Source organism: Mycteria americana, chromosome 3, assembly GCF_035582795.1.
Source record: "Mycteria americana isolate JAX WOST 10 ecotype Jacksonville Zoo and Gardens chromosome 3, USCA_MyAme_1.0, whole genome shotgun sequence".
Taxonomy (NCBI): Eukaryota; Metazoa; Chordata; class Aves; order Ciconiiformes; family Ciconiidae; genus Mycteria; species Mycteria americana.
In genome coordinates, this window is record NC_134367.1 from 16,721,568 (window position 1) to 16,746,341 (window position 24,774).

A 24,774-nucleotide genomic window follows, 5' to 3' on the forward strand; every position below is an offset into this window, starting at 1 on the left:
AGGCAGGCAAAGCTCCCCCTGAATTCAAGCCTATATGGTTCATTGCAGGAAGATAAACCAGTTTCAGTTTTAGTGGAATATCTATGGCTGAAGCAAGTAAAGCTAACATACATTGCCCCGAGTTGACTTTCACACTAGTGCTATGTTGCTGCAACTCTTGGCGAAGTTTGATTTACACCAGGCAGTGCAGAACTTACTCCTCACATCACCAAGGACCATCTGTCTCAATGGGAAAGTGTCTCATGAAAGCTGGTGTGGAAGGAAATGTTGATATTCATGAATGGACAGTCTAGGCAAAATGCAGTAATATTTGAATGGACAGTGAGCCAGATCCTCAGAAACCTGTTGGTAGCAAATGCATTCTCCCATGCGTGTGCCTGGTAACAGTCCTTCCTGTGTGAGTAAGAAATTGTGTGGTTTGTCAGTGGATATAGGACTGATGGCTGTGTTGACAGGGAGGAGGGAGGAAGCACTTCTGCCTAGCATAATTCACAGGGGACACCATTCTATTTGTTTTAGCACATCTGGCAAAGCAGATGTGGCTGGAAGAGGGCTGTGGGGTTTTTTGTGTCTTTCAGTACAGTTACTTGTTCATTAATATCTCTTAACCCTTACTTTTATGGACATTTGAATGCTGTTTCAACAAACACCTGTTTGTCACTTTTTCATCCAGTCTCAGGTGAGCATTTGGGGTAGTTATTTGAAAAATCAGTATAGATTGAGAGAATACCTGAGACTGAGAACAACATGGTCTTGGTTTCTCCTCTTAAGTATTTTTATCAGCTGGATTCAAATAGCACATTAGGCAAAAAGAAAGCTGCTTAAAGGGTTACTGAAACAGCATCCCTGTCAGCTTCAGCTGCAAAAAGGACCTTAGCAATGAGAACCCTTAGCCCAGCCAGGGACAGATGGGCTGTGCTGCATGGTCCTCAGCCCTCCTTCTGTTTGACAGGAGCTGGCTCTGCCTCCACATGTTCACATTCCCCCCGACCCATGCACAGACCAGAGAGGACATTTCGGTTAACCCTGTGTGGCAGGTGCCATACCTGCAGCAAGGGGCAGCTCTCCTGCACGCATGGCAGCAGACAATAGTGGTATTCTAGTATTTCCCACAATTTTGATTTTTTTTTAAGTGTCTTCAAATCATATTATATGGCAGTCCACCAATAAAAACCTAGCTGTAGATGGCTGTTTCTGCCTGAACCTGAAGCTGTCTCCAAAGGCAAGGTGGCTGTGACACACCAGCCAGAGCATGGCACGAGTTGACATGCTACATGCCTATCATTTCCCTGAGACTAATGCTGTGTGTCACTAACTACTGCAGCCGTCTCCCGCACTTCTAAAAGCAATTTCCACTCTATTAAGTTCTATCCTTTATGGTGTCCAGGAAGCTAGAAACAGGCTTCATTTTACCTACAGTCTTAGCAATTGCCACCAATCTACCCTTGGGTGGGTTATTAAATTAAGGCTATTGAATCAGATTCTGCTGGCAGCTATTTGATGTCAAACCTTGACTAATCCCAAATTTACAGCTGAAGTTGATGTTAGTTAGGAACTATAAGTTGGTCACTTCAAGTTTTAACTCTCTATATTGCAGGCTGTATTAAACATTCAAAGGTTTCTAGAAGCAGCCAGGGCTGGCTGCATAGGGCAGATGTCCTACGGGATAACTTCTCAAGAGGATAGTTTGACCTGCTCACTGCGATCTGAAATTTCCTGCACAGTGAACTGAGGAACTTCTGTATGAGAAGGGATGTCAACTAAAATTATAGTAGCTCTTGTTTTTTCTCCACAATTCTGCTCAATGGGTTTTCTGTAGAAGAGTACTACATTTTCTTCCCAGAGCTCCCAATTTCTTATGGGAAGGGTGACCCATTTCCTTCATACACCTGGGAGTCTAAAGAAGAGTATTTGGGTAGCAGGGGTATCAGGAGAGATCCAGGCAGTTTATGCAGATTTTTCTGCACTTGAACATTTTCAGGCTGTTCCAGTCCTGGTTCCCAGGTGAAGGGTATTAAATACCAGGGGCAGGGTTCCCCGGAGAGACAGCTGTGTTACAGAGCTTCCCACATGCTGCAGACACTGGGGAAGGTCAGTGCAGTGCCTGATGCTGTTTCTGTGGGTCTGGACATGGGCTCACTGGGAATGCCTTGCATTCATTAATTTAATTGTACAGACTCAGCCAAAGTGTCCACAAAGTGCTCGGGAAGAGCCGGACATGGGGAAGTCGCTGGTGGGTTGGGCGGGTGCAGCCTGTGACCACCTCACCCTGAGCGCAGGAATAAGACCTGCACCAAGCACAGTGCAGTTTCCCCCTTGAAAAGACTTCAGGGCTTGTCCTAACTCTGGACTTGAGAAAGTCCTGTGTCTAAGAGCGGGGGACCCTGACTCAGCCAGAGCCTTTGGATGGTGTCGCTTCCTCTCTGCGAAGGGACTGCACTAACCCTCCCCTCCCACCCCCAAGCCTTCCAGTCTTTTAAGTCCTTTTCTTTTTTTAGATTAGCTTGTAATAAAGGAAAATCAGCTCTGCTGGGTTGTGCAGAGTATTAAAAAAAATTGAAAAAAAACATCCCCTATTTCACTCCATCCTTTAAGGGGCAGAGCCTTCCCTCCAGCCCTGATTTCAAAGCCAGTGGTTTATGGTAGTTTCTTGCCCTTCCTCCTGCAGGGTTCCCACACCATGGGCAAAGCAAACAGGCAGGAATCCATCCTGCCCACCCACAGCCTTTTAAGAACATATAACTTACAGCAATGAATCCAAAAAATACGGTCCCTAGTGCAGCAAACCACATGGAGCCTGGCTTGAGACCAGCCTGGGCTGGAGTGGCACAAAGGTTGTTTCAAAGCTCTTTCCATACTGACATAGCATAGGCAGACCCCTGTGCTCAAAGGCATAATTCATTGGAGAAATTAGCCCATAAAATTATTTCTGATAAAAGAGGCTTATTTTTTATTTAATGTCACATTAAATAAATTGCAAAGTGCAGCAGTGAGGATTTAGTACTTGCGGTGCTAACCATATTACTTAGCATTTATACAATGCTTTCCTCATTCAGGAAAGCACTTTTGCTAACTTAATTCATCTTCAGCCACCCTCTGCATGTCATGAGGGAAGTCAGGAACATTTAATATCCCCGCTGACAGATAAGGCGCATGGCTGGGACTGGCACAGCTTTGTTACTTTTCCTCTTCTCCCACCCTCAGCATCCCACCCGAGTTGATTTTTGATGGCTGCAGCCCACGCTTGTGTCCTGGAAGTCCTCAGCAGTGCAAGGGGCAGGATCCTGTCCCTTTGCTGAGAGCCAGCTATAGTCCTGGCCGGCAGCCAGCGGGAGCAGAGCTGAGGCTGATGGCAAGCAAGGAACAGGTCTCAGCAGATGAGAAGGATTGGCAGAGCAGGTCTAGAGGCTGAGAGCTGGGAGCTGGGATGTGGAGGGGATGATGGGGGCGAAGGAAGCCACTTGGATGGGCTGTTGGCTTTAGGCAGGAGAGAATTTGGGACATTTGGGTGGAAGGATTCTGGTACAGAAAAGTTTAGAGGTCACTTTGAATTATCTTACTTGATGGCGTATGTAAGGCCGGACATGGTAACGGGGTTGGAAAGAGGATGGTAGGTCTGGCACGGGGCTGGGGCACGGAGATACAGAGTAGGTGTCCCTGGAGGTGAACAACTTGGGGTGTGAGGAGTAGTGCTGGGAAAGGGCTTGTTTCCATGTCAGGACACCTGCAGATCGGGCAGTGTTCCTGCGGAGCGGCTGCCCATCTCCGCATATCTGCCCAGCCCCTACACACCACCACTGCTCCCTGCTCCCAGCAGGACAGGGCACTTCCCACCAGCGGACACATACCCCTTTGCCAGGGGCCAGGGGCAAACAAGGTGCCAGGAGAGAGTACAGAGCTGACCCCGTGGCTCTGTGCCCCTCTAGTCGCTGCTCCTGTGGGGTGGATGCCACAGCCCCATCGCTTGCCCACGTCCCAGGAAAAAATTCCCAAGGACCTGCGTGGGGGTCTCAGGCACAAGGTGCCCGGGGATGGGTCATGGCTCATGCTGCTGCATTTCGTCCGGGTGAGGGGCTGCTCAGCACAAAAGGGAACAAATAAGGACAGCTAGTCTAGCCCTTTAATCATTTGGGATATTACTTTTTAACGTATGTAAATACATCTGTGTGCCAGTTCTCCCCTCCCCTTTGAGCTGGCATAACTCCTAGTTTCAACGGGTTTCTCTGGTAGAGACCAGACCCATATATTGCAGTTGTTACATGAGCCAAATGAATGCTCACGTAGATGGCACTTGCTTTTGGAAAGGATAGTAGCTACACACTGGTGTTGATTAATATGCTGATTAATGAATAAGATACTGATTAGTGCCTACTACCTCTGTAAACTAACATTTACAAAACCATGAAGTTATTGTAGGGGTGGATGTGCTTTTTTTAAAAAAAATAACCTAGTAATATGTTCATTCAGATAGATATTTTTACCATATATCAGTTGGAGATTATACTATTTTTATTGAAACTTTCTCTACAGTTACTTTCAAAGAGTTATTTCTTATTTAGAAGAACTCAATTTCACTCCCTTATAAACTTCTCTTGCTTTAATAGTGAATTAAAAATACTGTGAGTTAACTTACAGTTTTAAAAATTACTTGATTATAAACCTTCCTGAAAGATCCCTGCATATATAAATTATTATGTTGAAATTAAAAGCTAGAACAAATATTTCTTAAATTTGCTCCTTAAAATACATTGATTCTGTTCTACATCTCTGCCCAAAAAATAGCTTCATGTCCCATTAAAAATTACATTTTTTCTGGAAAGCAGAACAGATACCTATCCAAAAAGTTGACCCCAAATTACATTTTACAAAAACGAAACCATTCGTTGACTCTAATATTCTGCACAGGGTATATGCTCATGCTTTCAGTATCTCTAGGCTGAAACTGCTTGTAACATTTTGCTGTAAACGTGAATCTAACACGAGTGAGAGCCTGCTTTAATTTTTTAAGGAGCAGTTCTCCTAGCTGCAAAGGCATTGAAGACACCCTGGAAGACACAGTCTGTGTGATGCTGCTCTTTATTGTCACAGGTACAGAGTTCTGATGTGGCAATGCTGCACATTCAGGTCATCGAACATTTACCGATCAGGAAGGACTTTTCAGTCTCTAAAATGGTTACAAATGTTTTTTTCGGAATGCACTCATTATAAGCAGTCTGATCTCAATGGAGTCCTACTATTTTATTTTGGGTATTAATGGCAAAGTCTTACCAACTGTTGATGGAGACACCATGGGCTTAATTTATATTCGCGTTGGAAAAGCAAAGCAGTGCTCCCTCCCAACTCTGACAGATCCCGCGAGTCTTTTCAATAGTTGATTGTCAGGTTGTCCCGATCTATAGCTTAGCGCTGACAACAGCTCACAGTTTATTTGCAGCTTTGAAGCCTGGTCCTATAGTGTTTCTCTTCTGACAGGAGATGAATAAAGGTGTCACTGTGGGAGACTTTTAGCCGGCTGCTATAAAAAGGACCCTCTTTGCCTTCCCTCGCAAGACTCTCTAGTTCACTTTTGGAGCTTGCGGCTTTCCCCTCGGCTGAGTTTAGCTCCATCAGCTCCAATTCGTGCTTGGCAGCTGTTTCTAAAACTCTCTGTTTGTTATAATACCTGACAAAGTTGTTAATGATGGGATGGATGGGAAGGGCGATCGCTATCACCCCACAAAGAAAACTGATGGCAGCATTCAGTTTTCCTAGTGTTGTTTTAGGGTATATGTCTCCATATCCAACTGTGGTCATGGTAATGATTGCCCACCAAAATGACTGAGGGATGCTTTTAAATAAAGTTTCGGGGTGACTTTGCTCCATGGTATAACCCAGGGCAGAAAAGACAAAGATTCCAACAGCTAAGTACATGAGGAGCAGCCCGAGCTCCTTAAAGCTTCGTTTCAGGGCATACGTTAGGGTCTGGAGCCCTGAGGAATGCCGTGCAAGCTTGAAAATCCTCGCGATCCTCATGATGCGCAGCGCCTGGACAGCCTGCTGGACGTTGCTCAGCTCCATGAGCTTGGCTCCCAAGTGGGTCAAGGTCAGGCTGACATAGAAAGGAAGTATTGCTAGCACATCGACAATGTTCATGAAAGACAGGGCAAAGTGGAGTTTGTTGGGAGAGGAGATTAGCCTCAGCACATACTCCATGGTAAACCAGCCTATACAGGCTGTCTCTATGCTGTCCAAGGTCGGGTGCTCCATACGGTTCCCCTCCGCATCTACGACCTGCAGGTCCGGGATGGTCCCCACACACATCACGATGGAGGAGATCAAAATAAACAGAAAGGACAGAACAGCAATCACTCGAGCTGGGTAGGACGACTCTGGCTTCTCCAGAAATTTCCAGATGTATTTTTGGCACCTTTTCCAGCGACTTTCCGAGGCATCTACTCCCAAGTCATCCAGAATCAGTTGCACCCTCCGAGCTATTTCTTCCAGTTCCTCCTTTTTTTCACTTAGATGAGTTTTGCAGCAGTCATCCAAAAATTTCAGATCCACTTTCCAAAATTCCATTTCATTCTTGAAACATATGGGGCATATTCCTTTCTTCATGTGAATTTCCCCAAAGTAGTACACGTCAATAATGCATTTGAAAGCATCTGGATCTCTGTCAAAGTAAAACTCTCTCTTTCCAGGATCATAGTCATCACAGAGGGAGAATATGCTATCATATCCCCCCGATAAACAGTTGATCAGCTCTGCCAGCCGCGTTTCTGGGTATTGATTCAGGTTATCTCCATAGAACACCTGCCTTACACCACCGACATTGACTACAATCTCCGTTTCTTCATTTTTTTCTGATCTGTCAGTGTCCACATCTGGAAACCTAGAGTCACCTGCCATTTTAATTGTACTGGATTTTACTCGATTTTTAGGCTGTTGTTTGGTTTCAAAGCTTTGTGGTTTTAATTTCTCATGAAAGCAAATCAGCACCGAGTCAGCTCTATTACAAATGTCACCAAACTCACCCAGAGTCGTGGTGGGAAAGGTTACAGAAATAAACCTGCGGTCAGGAAAGCCTCCTGAGGTATGCAACAAGCTGCAGGGAAAAGACAAGTCATCGGGCTGCTGTGCCTGCAAGCAGGATGTTAGAAAGCTCCGGCAGATTTGAAAGAGAAGAAACCATTTAATAAAACTCACCCCTCTGTTCAGTGCTCGAGAGTCTTTTCAGGTCCCATTCTCTCTCTAAAAGTGATATTTATTCACAGGTTGGAAGTCACGGCAGAGAAATAAATCCTGTGCTCTGATTAATGCAACGTGCAGTGAGTGACAGCTCTCAGAGAGACAATCGGCAGGGTCAGCCCACAGAAAACTGTTGCGGTTTCTCTCTTCGATTCCACGGATTTCCCTAGAAAGCTGCTTTTGAATTTTGTTTCCCTTTCCGTTTTCTTTTTACTTTAAGGTCTTCCAGAGTTTATCTGCTGACTCTTGCACATAGTCAGTCGGTGCAAGCGTGCAGAGGAGAAACTTGTGCTTGTTTTCCCTTTGCTGTTTCCCAACACAATAGGGAGCCCAGGCTGCGAGGAGTCCTTTCCAAACTCTACCCTCTTCTGGTGAAACCCAGCAAAGCACCAGCTACACAGAAAGCAGCTCAGCTATTTATACGCTGCCTAGCTGTAAAATAATGTGGTTTTGTACCGCCATGCACGTTAACGATTTTAAAAACATTTTATTTTAGTCAAATATAAAACATAATCGTGTATAAAGTCATTCAGAGCTGCAGAAAAGCACGCAAACATTTTCTTCTGATGGCAGAAGCCAGCGGAAAAAATACTGTGTTTTGGAATAAATGCACAACATAAATCTTGCTCTCAGCGGGACTGGAGCAAGTCTAGAGTAATTCTCTGTCAGGACATCGAGTTACTGTAGATTTGTACTGGTGCCATTGAGAACCAAGCAAAGACCATAAAGTTTTCGTTGCAGCTGTGGAGTAAAACTTTCCCTGCACTCTGTGTGTGTTTTGCAAAGCTCTGTGTCCTCAGTTTTAGCTGTGTTTTCTTGATCTGCAGTCAACTGACCCTGATGAGGGTTTGAGTAATTTATGTCTATGATGATTTCTTGCTGAATGCTACTTACCAGCAGTCGTGCTTTGTGCTACATCCAGCACTTAACAAGGAGAAGTGAATAACAAGCATTTCCTTTTAACTTTGTTTTCTCCAAATTCCAGGATTTGATGGACATTTGTTCCCCGGACCCTTACATGCAGGAAGGCGTATCACTGTGCTCTTAAATTCTTAAATCTGACTATACAGTTCATTTTAGTGGGTCCTGAGAGCTCTGATCCAGCAAAACCCACAGTTAATAAGTTAACTGTTTCTGGCCACAGCAGAATGATCTACACCAGCAGGTTTTGATCTTTTCCCATTTACCAGCTTCTGAAAAGCTTCTAAGTGGAGGGGAGAGAGAGGGGCTAACCCAACTAATAGTTTGCTTCTCTAGGCTTGTGTCCCTCCTGGGAGGAAGGTGAGAGCTGTGATGTGCCTGCTGTCCTCGTGCTTGTGTCACCCAGCGAGGGGACCCTGGTAAGTACACTGTGCTCCATTTCCACTCCCTTGCCAGAAACTTATGGGGGATTAGTAAGAGCTTATGCACCAGATCTCATCTTGACATGGAGTATGCACATAGCCTCACATACCTTATAAATACCCCTTGGAGGTAGTTCATGACACTTGGAGGTGCACAAGCCATGAGTTCAAATCGCTGATCCAGCCCCTTCCCAGACCTTCCAACGACCTTCCTTGTCCTTGAGCTCTTGCATGATTGAGGAGAGTGAAAATATGAGAGGGAAGAGGTGCATTCATAATAGAGGAAGACTTGCAAGAAACCTGTGAAACAGAGGAACACAATCCTTTCTCTTTGTCTGTCACACACATACATGCACAAATTTATAATGCAAATACTGAAGCCAAGGGAAGTGGGTTCTTGCTGCTCTGCTACAGTCACCCAGCAAATGTAACACTCAGTCATCCAGCCTCCCAGGGAGGAATAAGCCGTGCATGAACCACAGCTCCATAATCTTCAAATGCCTGGGTTGTGTCACTCATATCCTTGCTGCAGAACAGTACAGAGGGCAAGGAACAATAACTGCAAGGGCTGGTCACCTTAATCCAGTGACAGCCCCAGGAAAAGGGTAGTATCTAGTAGTCTACACCTGAGTCACACTGTTAATCTCTGGAGGCCAGTGTCACCTTCATGTGTTCCTGAGGGTACTGCATAGTGTGGGTGTAATACAAGATGTCTCTTGAATTTTTTTCCAGGCATATATAAGTTTACTGAGACTTGCGAGTTTCTTGGGACAAGAGAAATACCTTGAAGATCTGGAAAAACCCTAGGTCTTGTGGGTTTGGCAATAAATATTTACCCACCTGGGACTTCCTTGCCCACTAACATGAGTGGTTTAGCTTGAATTTAGCACAATAAATTTTAAGACGCCAACAGCAGTGACATGCTTGCACAGGGGAAAATGTGGATGGGATTACTGACTACCAGTTCTTGCAAAACAACCTGAGATATGGAAAAGTTAGGTTTAAAACGTTGTCAGGCTGCATCAGTGTAGGGAAACAGGTTCTTTAGGTTTAAATCCTCAGATTTAACCATCTCAGACACCTACTCTCTTTGATCAATGATTCATTCCAGTGACCTTTTGGCTTTTCTCCAGGTAATGATAAGAAATCAATGTATGGTCCAGCATGACCGACACAGAAAGCACCACCTTCGTTTCCAAAAAGGTTCTTCTCCCCCCTTGTAATTTTACAGAACAAACACCTACAAAATAGGCACACAGGATTAGTACGTACATTGTTCAGTCTGAAAGGTGAAATCAGCTCCTCTCAAATGATAAATCTCAGCATATTCTCGAAAGGTTGGGAAGGAACTATTTTTGAAATGCCAGATCAGTCCTTATAAAGACTTTACTTAGTGCGGCTGCTAAAATCCTTGTGCTTTATTCTCCCTTGTCTTGCACCTTTTCAGAGTTCTTTACACCTTTCAGTGTGCCTGTCAAATGTTAAAGATCTGGTAGCATTTTAAATCCACTTTCACAAATGTAAATGATCCAAAGAAGGGTCAGGGAAAATCATAATGAATTAAAACCTTGTTTTTGTAGCTGAAAAGAGTGAGACAGGCTTATTTGATGAATGTTGTTTATCAGACATATCGCAGAGCAGCAAACAACAGGAGTGGAATGAATAATGTGCAGCAAATAATCTGTTTCACTAATTTAATACATTTTTCATCCATGAAAAGAGAGCTTCTCTAATCTAAAAATATCGATAGATAATTGTTGTCCTGTAACTCATTTATGAGTAGTTTCCTGCGATTATTAGGGCTTCTAAATTAAACTTCTGTTGATTTATCTGGACTGGGCAAACAGGTCAAGCCGTGCTCTGTGTCTGCTGGAAGTGATGCGTGCTGGCAATTGAATTCCTACAGACCGAATAAGAAACAGAGAGGGGTTCTTTCTGTGTCAGTGCTTTGGCTCAGAGAACAACACGTGGATTTGAGCTGACAGATGTGTTAAGTTTTGGCTGTGGTTCAGACTGGCTCCTTCAGGGAGGTGCAGGAGACTCAGCCCGACCTCAAGCCCTGCAGCCTGAGGGAAGGACTCCCAGGTCGCTGGGCACCCACCTGCCAAGGGCAGCCCCAGCCCCAGCAGGGATGCCCGGGATCTCCCAGGGGGCCTCGGACCCCTGTGGGACTTGGTCCACAACACGTAGGTGGAGCTCAAATATGGCTCCCCAGTGGCACCTGGCTCTGCATGAGGGATGTGGGTGGCACAGAGCACCCACAGCCCAGCGCCTGGGGACCGGCAGCGACAGCAGTGCTCGGAGGATGCTGGAGCTGCAGGTTTGGCTCCCTTGTTTGACACTTTTTGGGAGATGACTTTCACCACTGGGCAGCTTTGTGCCAGTCTGGGAAGACAGATTGCTCCTCTTGAGCTGTAGTCTGGCTCATAGTGGACTCCTGAAGCCCAGCCAGCACCTCTGCCCTCCTGGCTGATGCACCCAGCTGCTCCCCACGGAGCTATGGGCAGTAGTGGTGCATGAAGGGGTGTGACTGGGTTAGGAGCCAACCCTAGGGAGATCAGATCCGAGTCCGTGTGCAGACGGGTGTTTAATGCAGAGGCAGGAGTCAGGCAGCCTCTCTACAAGCAAGCTGCCGTGTAGTCAGCCCCCTGCACTGAGCACAGCCCTGCTTTTAGTGCCTGGGACCATGGCGGCACCTTTGGCCTCTCTCTCCTCCCAGACTCTACAAAGTGTTTAGTGCTGTGTCTGCACATGCAAGCTCAAGAACGTTTAGGGACCTGACTATGATTGTCCAAGCCAGAAACAGTTAGAGTACGTCTGGCACGAATCCGACCCACATTGATCAGCTAACATGGACATTTCCCAGCCATCACGTGGCCATCAAAGACCATTCCCAACAGGCAGTTTGCAGGCAGCCACCTGTACTGGTGACTAAAGGGACTTCCTAGACTAGACGGAGACCCGTTGCCAGTGGGCCTCAGTGCCCAGAAACATCCTTGGGCACATGTAAAACTGGTCTAGGCCGTACTGAGTTGTGCTGAGTCACCTGCTGCCACTGGGTACCTGCTTTTTTGGTACTATGATTTCTATGTTGGACACTGTTGTGTGGCCCTCAGAGGCCACAGAGCTAAGAGAAGGAATGTTTGGAGGGATGGTGGTTCCCACTCAGTATAACCCCCTCACACACTTCTCCTTCTGCTATGTCATATTTGGTTTTTAAATGACACTCACAAGACTGGAACTGTGATGGATCCAGCAAGAGATCTCAGCTTCTAACACGCAACTTATTTTCAGCTAGATGCAGACTATGGAGAGCCACTGAAGACAAGAACACATGATGAAAATGTTCCATAGAAAAGTCAATCAGAGACCTAAAGGAGGATGGGGAATGGAAATATCTTATTCCTCTTCCTTTCCTTGGGGTATTGTGGGGATAAAACTTGCAGCCAGCTGCATGGCGACTGCTTCAGCAGCTGATAGCACAAGGTTCTGTGTGGAGGAAATACCACATAATTACTTCGTGCCAATCACAAGAAATAGCAGGCAGATATTCTGGAAGAAAGAGAAGCAATGAATGACATCATCATGGGCTTCAGGAAGAGCAGAGCTTCCAGAGCAGCTACTCTGACTACTTTAGCACAGCCAGCTTTAGTAAGAGGAGTGGGAAAGACTTTGCTGTAAGAATTCTTCAGGGTTTCCAAATCTAAGGTGGCTTCTAGTGGTTAGCGAGACAACCTCACAACCCAACTGGAAGATCCAGCACACTCTCTTTTGCAAATTAATCCAGCTACTGCAATATGCTGTTTTATCCTTTGTAGCTCAATATTGCAAATCCATTTTCAAATCATACCTTCTTTTATCCTTATAACTTGATCTGCAATAAAGCCAGCTGTTTTGACACTCTGCAAGAAAACATGGGATTGCATTCCCATGGGCGCTATGGTTCCCAGCATGGATGTGGGGCCGCTGCCGTAGCAGCACAAACCCCATGCACTTCCCCAGTGCATCTGAAGGGTAACTGTGCATGACTTGTTGTCATGGATTGTAGCAGCAAGGTGTGTGTGGGAGAGGTGTGTTGTGGGCACCCACTGTCAACAGGAAACCTTCCTGATGTGCATAGTAGCAGCTCATGGTCTCAGCACTGATGTATCTCTTGTGTATGTAGCCATAAGCTAATGGAGGGAGTCTGAGCCTTGGCATGAAACATGCTTTAGCTACTCATTTCCTTCTGAAGTTGCTCATTTGTTCCTCTTCTATTGCAGGAAACCTGTTTGTGGCTAGGATATGCTAAGAAAATAAAATTGTCCTTTTGCTCCTTTTTCCTAGCATGCTACCCAGCTGTCCCAAAATCTCATTGCTCTTTAATACTGAAGACTTCCAGGCAGAGAGAGCTAAATAGAAAGAGACTAAAAGTGGATGAGGGAAAGGCTGTGGATGTTGTCTACCTAGACTTTAGTAAAGCCTTTGATGCCGTTTCCCACAGCATTCTCCTGGAGAAACTGGCTGCTCATGGCTTGGATGGGTGTACTCTTCGCTGGGTAAAGAACTGGCTGGACGGCCAGGCCCAAAGAATTGTGGTGAATGAAGTCAAATCCAGTTGGCGGCCGGTCACAAGTGGTGTTCCCGAGGGCTCAGTACTGGGGCCAGTCTTGTTTAATATCTTTATCAATGACCTGGACAAGGGGACCGAGTGCACCCTCAGTAAGTTTGCAGAGGACACCAAGTTGGGCGGGAGTGTTGATCTGCTTGAGGGTAGGAAGGCTCTGCAGAGGGACCTGGACAGGCTGGACCAATGGGCCGAGGCCAATTGTATGAGATTCAACAAGGCCAAGTGCCAGGTCCTGCACTTGGGCCAGAACAACCCCATGCAATGCTACAGGCTTGGGGAAGAGTGGCTGGAAAGCTGCCTGGCGGAAAAGGACCTGGGGGTGTTGGTCGACAGCCGGCTGAACATGAGCCAGCAGTGTGCCCAGGTGGCCAAGAAGGCCAATGGCATCCTGGCTTGTGTCAGGAATAGTGTGGCCAGCAGGACTAGGGAAGTGATTGTCACAGAATCACAGAATCACAGAATTGTATAGGTTGGAAAAGACCTTTAAGATCATCAAGTCCAACCATAAACCTAACACTACCAAGACCACCACTACACCATGTCCCTAAGCACCTCATCCAAACGTCTTTTAAATACCTCCAGGGATGGCGACTCAACCACTTCCCTGGGCAGCCTGTTCCAATGCTTGATAACCCTCTCAGTGAAGGAAAATTTCCTAATATCCAATCTAAACCTCCCCTGGCACAATTTGAGGCCATTTCCTCTTGTCCTGTCACTTGTTACATCGGAGAAGAGACCGACCCCCACCTCTCTACAACCTCCTTTCAGGTAGCTGTAGAGAGCGATAAGGTCTCCCCTCAGCCTCCTTTTCTCCAGGCTAAACAATCCCAGCTCCCTCAGCCGCTCCTCATCAGACTTGTGCTCCAGACCCTTCACCAGCTTCGTTGCCCTTCTCTGAACTTGCTCCAGCACCTCAATGTCTCTCTTGTAGTGGGGGCCCAAAACTGAACACAGTATTCGAGGTGCGGCCTCACCAGTGCCGAGTACAGGGGCACAATCACTTCCCTAGTCCTGCTGGCTACGTTATTTTTGATACGAGCCTGGATGTCATTGGCTTTCTTGGCCACCTGGGCACACTGCTGGCTCATATTCTGGTGGCTGTCAACCAACACCCCCAGGTCCTTTTCCACCAGGCAGCTTTCCAGCCACTCTTCCCCAAGCCTGTAGTGTTGCATGGGGTTGCTGTGGCCCAAGTGCAGGACCTTGCACTTGGCCTTGTTAAACCTCATACAATTGACCTCGGCCCATCCATCCAGCCTGTCCAGGTCCCTCTGCAGAGCCTTCCTACCCTCAAGCACATCAACACTCCCACCCAACTTGGTGTCATCTGCAAACTTACTGAGGGTGCACTCGATCCCCTCGTCCAGATCATTGATAAAGATATTAAACAGAACTGGCCCCAACACAGAGCCCTGGGGAACACCGCTTGTGACCGGCCGCCAACTGGAGTAAACTCCATTCACCACCACTCTTTGGGCCCGGCCGTCCAGCCAGTTCTTAACCCAGCGAAGAGTACACCCATCCAAGCCATGAGCAGCCAGTTTCTCCAGGAGAATGCTGTGGGAGACCGTGTCAAAGGCTTTACTGAAGTCTAGATAGACAACATCCACAGCCTTTCCTTCATCCACTAGGTGGGTCACCTTGTCGTAGAAGGAGATCAGGTTGGTCAAGCAGGACCTGCCTTTCCTGAACCCATGCTGGCTGGGCTTGATCCCTTGGTTATTCTCTACATGGCGTGTGATAGCACTCAGGATGATCTGCTCCATCAGCTTCCCCGGCACCGAGGTCAGGCTGACAGGCCTGTGGTTCCCTGGTCCTCCTTCCAGCCCTTCTTGAAGATGGGCATCACATTTGCTAATCTCCAGTCAGCAGGGACCTCCCCAGTTAGCCAGGACTGCTGGTAAATGATGGAAAGGGGCTTGGTGAGCACATCTGCCAGATCCTTTGGTATTCTCGGGTGGATCTCATCAGGCCCCATAGACTTGTGAGTGTCTAAGTGGTGCAGCAGGTCACTCACCATTTCCCCCTGGATTATGGGGGCTCCATTCTGGTCCCCGTCCCTATCTTCCAACTCCAGGGGCTGGGTACCCAGAGAACAATTGGCCCTGCTATTAAAGACTGAGGCAAAGAAGGCATTAAGTACCTTAGCCTTTTCCTCATCCTTGGTCACTGTGTTCCCTCCCCCGTCTACTAGGGGCTGAAGATTCTCCTTAGCTCTCCTTTTGCTGCTAATGTATTTGAAGAAGTGTTTTTTGTTGTCTTTTACAGCAGCAGCCAGATTGAGCTCTAGCTCAGCTTTGGCCCTTCTAATTTTCTCCCTGCACAGCCTTGCTACACCTTTGTAGTCCTCCTGAGTTGCCCGCCCCTTCTTCCAGAGGTCATAGACTCTCCTCATTTTCCTGAACTCGAGCCAGAGCTCTCTAGTCAGCCAGGCCGGTCTTCTTCCCCGCCGGCTCGTCTTTCGGCACTGGGGGACAGCCCACTCTTGTGCCTTTAGGACTTCCTCCTTAAAGAATGTCCAGCCTTCCTGGACTCCTTTGCCCATTAGGGCTGCCTCCCAGGGGACTCTCTCGACCAGTCTCCTCAACAGGCCAAAGTCCGCCCTCCGGAAGTCTAATTGTGCCCCTGTACTCGGCACTGGTGAGGCCGCACCTCGAATACTGTGTTCAGTTTTGGGCCCCCCACTACAAGAGAGACTTTGAGGTGCTGGAGCGTGTCCAGAGATGGGCAACGAAGCTGGTGAAGGGTCTGGAGAACAAGTCTGATGAGGAGCGGCTGAGGGAACTGGGGTTGTTTAGCCTGGAGAAAAGGAGGCTGAGGGGAGACCTTATCGCTCTCTACAGCTACCTGAAAGGAGGTTGTAGAGAGGTGGGGGTCGGTCTCTTCTCCGATGTAACAAGTGATAGGATAAGAGGAAATTACCTCAAGTTGTGCCAGGGGAGGTTTAGATTGGATATGAGGAAAAATTTCTTTACCAAATGGGTTGTCAGGCATTGGAACAGGCTGCCCAGGGGAGTGGTGGAGTCAGCATCCCTGGAGGTATTTAAAAGATGTGTAGATGTGGTGCTTAGGGACCTGGTTTAGTGATGGACTTGGCAGTGTTAGGTTTACAGTTGGACTTGATGATCTTAAGGTCTTTTCCAACCTACACGATTCTATGATTCTATGTTCATTGCTCACAGCTGTTATTTCTGGCAACAGCTGAGTCAAATCCCTTGATATGGGAAAAGAAGGGTCCATCAAATGCAAAGTGAGTGAAACAGAATCTCTGCACTTTTAAACACATCTCCATGTTCTGTATGATGTTTTCTCAATATATTATACTTCCTTCAGATTGACATATCAAAAGCAAGAGGTTATGAAATGCCTGAACTGAGATGGGTATCTGGACTGTACCAGATAACTTCACCTTGTAAATTTGGTTTTATGTGTCTCTGTCTCCAGCATATTTACATATTTCTCCACGACTATTAGTTCAGATCAAACAAGTCCGTTCCCAGTTTATTTTCCCCTCTCTTAGTTACTTTGATTCTTTTTTCAAGTTCAAGATTTATACATACTCAGTCAATTTATTTTAGCAGATCTTATAAATATTTCCTTATTAAGAGACTGATAATAGCTTGCTGTAAATTTTAATTGGCCTTGCTTTCCATTTGACATTAATGAGTCTATTTTCCCATACAGTTAAACCTGCCTTAAGTGACCACTCAGGGGACCAGCCAAATCTCTGATTTAATGTAAATGGCTTTAAATAAATAAGATGCAGCCTCCACTGCAAGCAGCTAACAGCTGGCTTCAAATTAAGCATATCAGTGAGTCATGAATAGGATAGGAGTTGGAGATGCTGTAAAAGTTTTAAGGACTTTGTCTTGTTTACAGAGTCACTGTGTTTTGAGGAAGGACTGGAAGTCTGCATCCTGCTCTTAAATACTGTCATCAAAAGCTTTCAAGTTAATATTTCTCCCTTTGAATGTTGTTCCATGTACAAAGAAAAGAGAAAAACTAGGTGACAAAAATTCTTACAGTTGCAGAGACGATGACTTAAAAATTAAGACTTGCATAGCTAAGATTCTGCTGGCATTGAGTATAGCAACGGTCAAAAAAATTGCATGTGCATATGTAATTAGGGGCTGTATCATCATGAAACCACCCAAGGTGGTCCAATGCAGTTTGCATGGGTGGCCTCAGCTCTGGCATTTCCCAGCTTCCGAGTGCCTGCCTTTGTAATCCCACTGGTGACTTTTATCATGACTTGCTGTATATGACTTCTTGCAGGCCCCTGTCGCACTGGTGCTGCTGCCCGGCAGCGTCCCTGGAGCAGCCTCGCCAGCTCGAGTGAGGGAGTCCTGGCAAAGAGATGTAAACGGTACTAGGGCGAGTGCAAGAGGGGTCCTGGTGGTGGCACTGCTGAAAGGACTGGGCTGGCCTTCCCAAAGGTGAACATTCACATCACTGCCAAATCGTATTATTACCAGTAATTGACTCGAACGAAAGACCAAGACCATGCCAGCAGAGAGGGAAGGTGGCAACGGGCAGACTGTTTGCTAAGTTTCGGCAGCCAAGACATGAAGGCAGTTTCTAAGCCTGCTTGGGGAGAGATTTTTAAAGTGTTTTAATGTGTTTTCTTTAAAAAAATTCCAACACTGCAGCCCTCTACTGTGCTTGGAGTTGGAATAGTGATTAATAATACTCTGTACAAGCTATTGTTCCTAATTCTTCGAAAGGAGAGCATGTGTAGCAATGTAGCATGTATGATTTCACAATAGAAGGATTTTTATATGAACTAATATTTTTATTGTGGGCAATCAAAATACGGAATATAATCAAATAATTCACAGTAAACATGGTCAAAAGCACTCCTATATGTGTGCTCAAAGCAGAGGAAAACATGAAATATTTTCTAGTGTGAAAAAGCTGTAAAGAAAACCAGTTAGAAAAAAAACACAGAAAACATTTCATCAGTGTGCTGAAACAGTAATAAAAAATAAAATACTTTCATTGATCCTAGAAAACATTGCAACACTGAGGAAAATACAGGCTTCAGCGGAGCCTGCAATTCTTACAGGCTCTTGTAAGTATAGTTATAATTTTCCTTCTTTCAATGAGTGGTACAGGACAAAGGAGAGGAAGGTGCGTAGGCAATAGCAGAGGCAGAGTTCCTATCTTCACAAATATGAAATTACCCATGCCGTACCCACGGAGGAGTCCTGTGGACACTTGACTTCATTAAATCCTGCAGGACTGAGGGTTGTGGCATGATGCCCTGGAGCGCCTCGCTGACGCCTGCCTCCCGCAGCCTGCGGGCTCTTCGGGCTTACTCCCTCCATCTCCTACGAGAGGTGATGGTCGCAGTCCTGCTGTGGCCAGGAAGGCAGTTAGGGACTGGAGGAGGTGGTGTTCCCTGGCCAGCATCTTGCTTGCACAGTCAGCATTGAGTCGAAGCATTAAAGCATGCAAATTTGGGGTGATGAAAGTCATTTTTTATCAGCAAACCTTTGCATTGTAGATCAGGCAAAGAGGAAAATCAGACTTGGTTTCCCATAGTGTCCTAATCACTGCTTTGAGAAGTGATGAGGACCATGTTCTTACTCTCGCTGCCTTTGAAAATCAAGTCCAAACCTCACTGTGACCCCACCTTGAAAAACTGATTTCAGCATCTCCATTTTTTCCTGTGTTCCTTAGCTTTGCTTAGCAAAAATGTTTGCTGAATTCAAGTGGAATTTACCAAGAGTTTTAAGTCAATCAAAACTACATTTTCTGGAGGACAAATGACGTGTCAGAAATAATTTCCTGGCCCTACTCTGGATCTGTTTTCTGCCATTGGGCAAGATGTTTACCTTCTTGCTACTTTTCTTAAGCGGTCTGGCAACACATCATATTTCTTAACAGCTTACAAACGAGTCAAATCAAAAAACATTTTTAATTTGGCAAACAGATTACAAATAAGCTTTTACATTATCTGAATGGTTCTAAAGCCAACCCCCATGTTTCTAAGTGATTTGTCTAGACAATGGGTGAGTCAAGCCTTTTATCCATTCTGTTTTATAAAATAATCGGTTCTACTCAGTTAAGATTTCATTTTACTTTACCAAATTGAATGCCTTTCATTACTATGTGCTGTTTAATTTAACATTGTATTGACATTTTGCATACTAATTCACTTTGCTCAGCGTAGAGTCATAAGCCCGTTCGAACAACATGATACATACAACACAGATTCATTTATGTGCTAGTAGTGTCCTCAAAGATGAGGTTACAGAATCCAAGATACCCCATTCAGTAAAAAAAAAAGGCTAAGAACATGAAAGGAAGTTCAGTGATGAATGGGAAATGCCACTGCCGAGATCTTTCTTTATTACCTTTCTGTGGCATTTTCAATTGTTCTGTCCTGATGAGTAACAAGGACTTCATCGTTTTTGCTAAGCTTCACTGCAAATCGCTGCTGTGATTAACACAGGTTAATCTCAGGACAGGCAGGGGCTCCCGGTTCTGAGGATGGGAGGATTTCAACCATGCTCTGTAGTTACAGGGAATTCTCTTGGTTGACCTTGAGAAAGGAGTCCCTGCCTATGCCAGCAGTGGTGTTAACGCTTCACCTAATGGAAAACATCTCCCGTGTGCTCTAGCCCCAGTTTTAACTCCTCAGTCCTCTCTAATCTTTTCTTTAGGCTTCTGTGCACAGTTAGGGAGACTACGCAGTAACAGAGCATACAGCTGAAAGACTAACCACCCACCTGGTCGGGATATCCACAGTTACAGTTTGTCACAAATCACTGGGACATGTGCCACAAATGAGCATAAAAACTCCTATCCCAACAGAAAGTTTGTGATTACACTAAAGATCAGGCTAGAAACCATGGTGCCTCCTGCTCTTCAAATCTCAATTCTTGCCCAGTCATGCTAAATAATCTAGTATTTAGCTAGTCTTACGAAAAACAGCTAGTCTTATCAAAAATAGCTCAAATCTCTAAGCAATTTCTTCAGATTTCCTTTAGTTTGCAGCAAGCATGGATACTATAATACATTTGGAGTCAGGTGCTAGTTGCAAACATCCCCATAAATGTGACCAGAATACATAATTATCAGTTCTTATGCATCCAAATGGTAGGGGAATTAATTACCTATATTTGGAAATGGGCTTTGCAGCTCATGGATGAGGTTTTAAAAGCAGTTGGCGAGGCTTATTTGAGAACAGAGCTGGATACAGTAACATTAGCATCACAAATATTCTAAATAATTTATTAATAATAAATACATTGCTAGATTCTTCTCTCATATTGCTCTTACACTGGTGGTGTATTGAAGGCAAAATCAGGCTCTTCATGTTCTATACATTTTGCAACAAATGCCTAATGTATATGCATGAAGAAATATATGAACATGCCACGTAGCTGGGGAACTACGACCCTGCTCCCCAACTTCACGGTCTGCTTGAGATTTCTGTTTCAGAGCTTGTGACAAACCATTTACTAATCGACCGTTTACTGTTTGTTCTTCACTCCTTGCTTGAAGTCTACTTTTTCCTTGACAGGATTGATTAATATTAATTAATTTTAACTAGACCTGTACGGAATACAGAATACTTTCTAGGAATTTCTAATATTCTGACATTTCATTAAGATACAGGAGGAATAAAAAAGTAATCCATATTTTAAAATTTTCCTTGCAAAGGCATGTCAAATCTAAATATAGGACATCCAAATATTTAGTTTAGCAACATTAAAATTTTACATTGTGAAAATGTTTATATACTGTAAAATATAAATATATATATATAAAATATATATACTAAATAAAACATTCTAATATTGTGTTATAAATAGAATTCTGTCAGTGTAATACAAGGCCAAAATAAAAATAATTGAAATGACAAACCACAATTAAACATTTTAGCTACAGAGATAAATATATTTTGACACTATGAAAACAGTTTCTTTCAACATGAGGATATATCTCAATTAAGTGTTTTTATTGCAAATTTTGGCAACTTTCAATTTCAGTGAACTGCATTTATCTGACATCAATCTCTTCTGTCAAAAAAATTATTGGTTCTATTTCCAGTGTACAACACCAGTAATTCTAACACTCACGAGATTCTTCACGTTTCTTTGCCAGACCTTTTCTTAGAAATTAGAAATGACAGATGGGATTTGTGAGAGAAAAGGATACTTTCTGTACATACAGCCCAAGGGCACGAGAAAAAGTCAACATCCTCCACACGGATTTTTGCTAGCTATGGCCTTTGTTTTCTCTGTAGCCCCTCTCGTCTTATTAAGCCTGAACCCTCTTCAATTGCTCTCCATGCGTACATTTTTCAAAAGGAAAGAATGTCCTTAATAAAACCTTTGGGAAGCCCAGGGGTGTAATGAAAGTGCTCTTTACATTAATCAAACTGTAACAAAGCCGATCCATCCACCACGCATGGACTCAGATCTCCAAAGCAGCCGAAAGTCTGTAAAACACCAATGACAATAATTTATTTTTTGCCAGTATACACATGTAATGAAAAACAGAATTAGGATTTCAGAAGGAAACCTTCTTCTGGTCCAACCACAACCTAAACTGCAGCACTGCAATATTAATATCTAGTATTTAACGTACGCAAATGATATAATTGTAAGCCCAGAGCAAAACTTGAGACACCTCACACATGACACATCTCTATATGTTAAAGCACCTTGTATATTAATTTATTTTTTATGGGGACATCTGAGTTTCATCTCCTGGAAACTGATTTCTTCTGCAGCACCATAGCAGGATGGTCCACCACCCCTGCATATCAGTTTAATAATGTGTATCAGGCTTGGAGTGTATTTAAAACTCTGTCTGTATTCATTCCTCAATGTACACTTTGACTATTAGCAATTTGAATACTGCTAATTCAAATTAATTCCTCAGTTTTTTTCTTTTCCAAATTTGACTGTGAAGAAGTTGGCACTTGCTGGTTTTTGGACTAAAATCTAACATTCCATCAAAATGGGTGATTTTTAACAAACTTATAAAATATGTAATTGTTGCACACACACAGTGGAAAATTTTGTCCTTTAACTGAGTCATTACTTAAGTTAATAAAAATCCTGCTGTATGCCACAAGAATTCTGTGTCGTGTTACCCGATGATAGTAAACTGGTTTTCAAAGGATGCCAAAGCTTCCAAATCAGCATTTCAAAAAGCAGGTAAACATTCTGCAGGCTGTAAGTGCAGAATATAAACACAAATGGGTCCCAACAGCAATTCACGTCGACTTGCTGCATATTTCAAATATCTAAGAAAGTGGCATTCCCTTGTTTGTTTACCGTGAACTCATTACAAAGACTTCTCTCAACTTAATTTAAATACAGGAAATTATTGCAGTAAATTTGCTCTTTTTCCTGCTCACAAATTGCTTGCAAGCTGATCCTGGTTTTCTTCAAATATATTCACTATCTCTACTTATTATCTATCGGTATTATAATTATGCACACAGGTACCATTGAATCCTTTTTTTTATGTAGTTGGGAAATTATTCCAGCAATGAGCAAGAAGCAGCCAAGAATTAATAGCAATCAAGAGCAGGAACAGGATGTTCATACACTAATACTTTTTATCCACATGGTTACTTGTAATTTTTTTTGCATGAATAACAACCTTTTCTTCAGCTTGTAAACAAACCCCATGTGAGTGTGTGTCTGCAAGTAGTAAGGCAAAGGGGAGATGTATGGATGATTCCAGTGGCTCTTTGGAGTCAAACAAATGTGGATGAATAAATATCCATAAGCCTAGCACTGACACTACATATTTCAGAGTTCTTGAGTCATTAGAAATTCCAGGTCATGAGGATGAATGTGAAAATACCCATCTGAGCTTGCCCCTGGGACAGCACAGTACCCCTGAGGATGCAGCCTGCCTCACACCCGTTGCTGGGCTCGTGATCCAGTTCTGCAGGGTCCAGCTCCACAAGGACTCTTGTTTTACCACTGTTCCCCATTTGAAAGGGATGTCTCATGTCACTACGGTGGGGAGATGTTAGCATCAGGGCGCATATTCTGTGGCACAATGATGCTGTGTCTCAGATTGCCACATCTGCTCTGCACACTCATGGAACAAGTCAGCCTCTGCCCTGGAAGGAAACAGAAATCACTGTTTTTCCTCTTGCAAGTAGGAAGGATGGAGGCAGAAAGGAGACTCAGCCCAGTACTGTGCAGGTCCTTTGACAGCACCTAGAGTCCAAACCAGGTCTGCTGCTGAACTCACCATCACCCTCCTCATCCATCACTCAGGTGACCGTCTCCTTTCTCCCCAACCTTCCCCGGAGGCTCTCAGCAAAAGTCATTGCAGCCGCCTGAAGAAGGAAAAATCACCAAAATAAACACTGCTCCCACACATCTCTCATCTGTCTTCCCACGCACGGTGGGCATGAGGGAAAGGAGTTTGTCGCCTTTGGAAAGTTTTTTTCTTTTTAGAAGTGTAAGGCTTGATATTTACTGTCAGCTGGGGGATGTTTCAGTTGAACAAAATAGTTTCTTCATTGGGGGTCTATAAATAACCTTATCAATTAAGTGAAAAACATGAAGTATATGTTTTACCCTTCCCAAAATATGTACACTTTTTACCATTAGGTGAACAACTTTATTCTATCTGGAATTAGCAGTGCGTTTCCTATTGTGTGTGTGGTCTCTGGTGTAGCAAAACAGAAAATAAAAGTTAGTTGGAATAGAAGAGATTTATTTTTCCAGATTAAGCTGGAAAAGTTTTTCTCCCCTAAGAATGTAAATCCATTTATTTGGTAATTGCTTTATTTATTTTTCTCAGTTATATGTTCTAATCTTAGTGGTATTTTGGGAGGAAATCTGGTGGTGCGCAGACATTAGCATAATAATGTAGCTTTATTTCCTAAATCCTTCCTGAAAATTCAGGTGTTAAAGTCTCAGCATTTCTACAGCATTATAAATTCCCCAAGCACACCACAGGGTTTCACGTACCAACTCCTTGCTAGAGAAAGGACATTGAATGCCCAGTGTTGAGGGCCATCAGAAAGGTACTGTTAGGTGAGGCACTGAATACTAAAGCTCTTTTGAAAAAAAAAAGATTATTAATCTTTGCTAAATAAAACTGTTGCTGCTATGGCCAGTGCCTCTCTAATTTACTTAATTTCTTTATCGGATCATAAGAGTTGATTATATTTCTTTTATCTTGCCTTGGACTGTGGGGCATGCTGTGAGTACGGGAAAACGCTGACTGTCCTTTGCAGTTGTTCATGGAGCAGCAGCTTTGAGTGTCCTGCCACTGCTAACACATCTATTTATCCCTCTGCAGGGACTCAAATTCCTGCCAAAGTAGAAATTGAGAAGTGAAAATATTTCCCTTTTCCTGTTTCATGGTCTCTCATTTTGGCCCCCTCAACCTGCTTTCCCTGGTCGAATGAACTTACACTGATTTAAAGCTGAGAGGATGCACTGAAGAAGAATCCAATTACCCAGCTGGACTACACTACATATTTTTACCACTACCCGTTCCGGTGAGGAATTTTTTAGCCACATTGATATACTGCCATCACTCCAAGTTTGAACAGAGATACTACAATATAAAGCTGCTTATTACCAGGTTGACTTGACC

General features: G+C 44.3%; 1 protein-coding gene and 1 long non-coding RNA gene across 2 annotated transcripts in view; both read right to left on the bottom strand.

Annotated features, from left to right (window-relative positions):
- Positions 1 to 5,424: 5,424 nt before the first annotated feature.
- On the bottom strand, positions 5,425 to 6,910 carry KCNF1 (potassium voltage-gated channel modifier subfamily F member 1). Its single transcript, XM_075497260.1, has one exon. It carries the CDS (start codon positions 6,886 to 6,888, stop codon positions 5,425 to 5,427), a length of 1,464 nt encoding a protein of 487 aa, XP_075353375.1. The 5' UTR covers positions 6,889 to 6,910.
- Positions 6,911 to 23,411: 16,501 nt separating this feature from the next.
- The window catches only part of LOC142407632 (uncharacterized), a 30,344-nt gene continuing 28,981 nt past the window's right edge, over positions 23,412 to 24,774 (bottom strand). The window contains exon 3 of the long non-coding RNA XR_012774991.1: positions 23,412 to 23,500. This is a non-coding gene — a long non-coding RNA (uncharacterized LOC142407632). The remainder of the gene's footprint in view (positions 23,501 to 24,774) is intronic.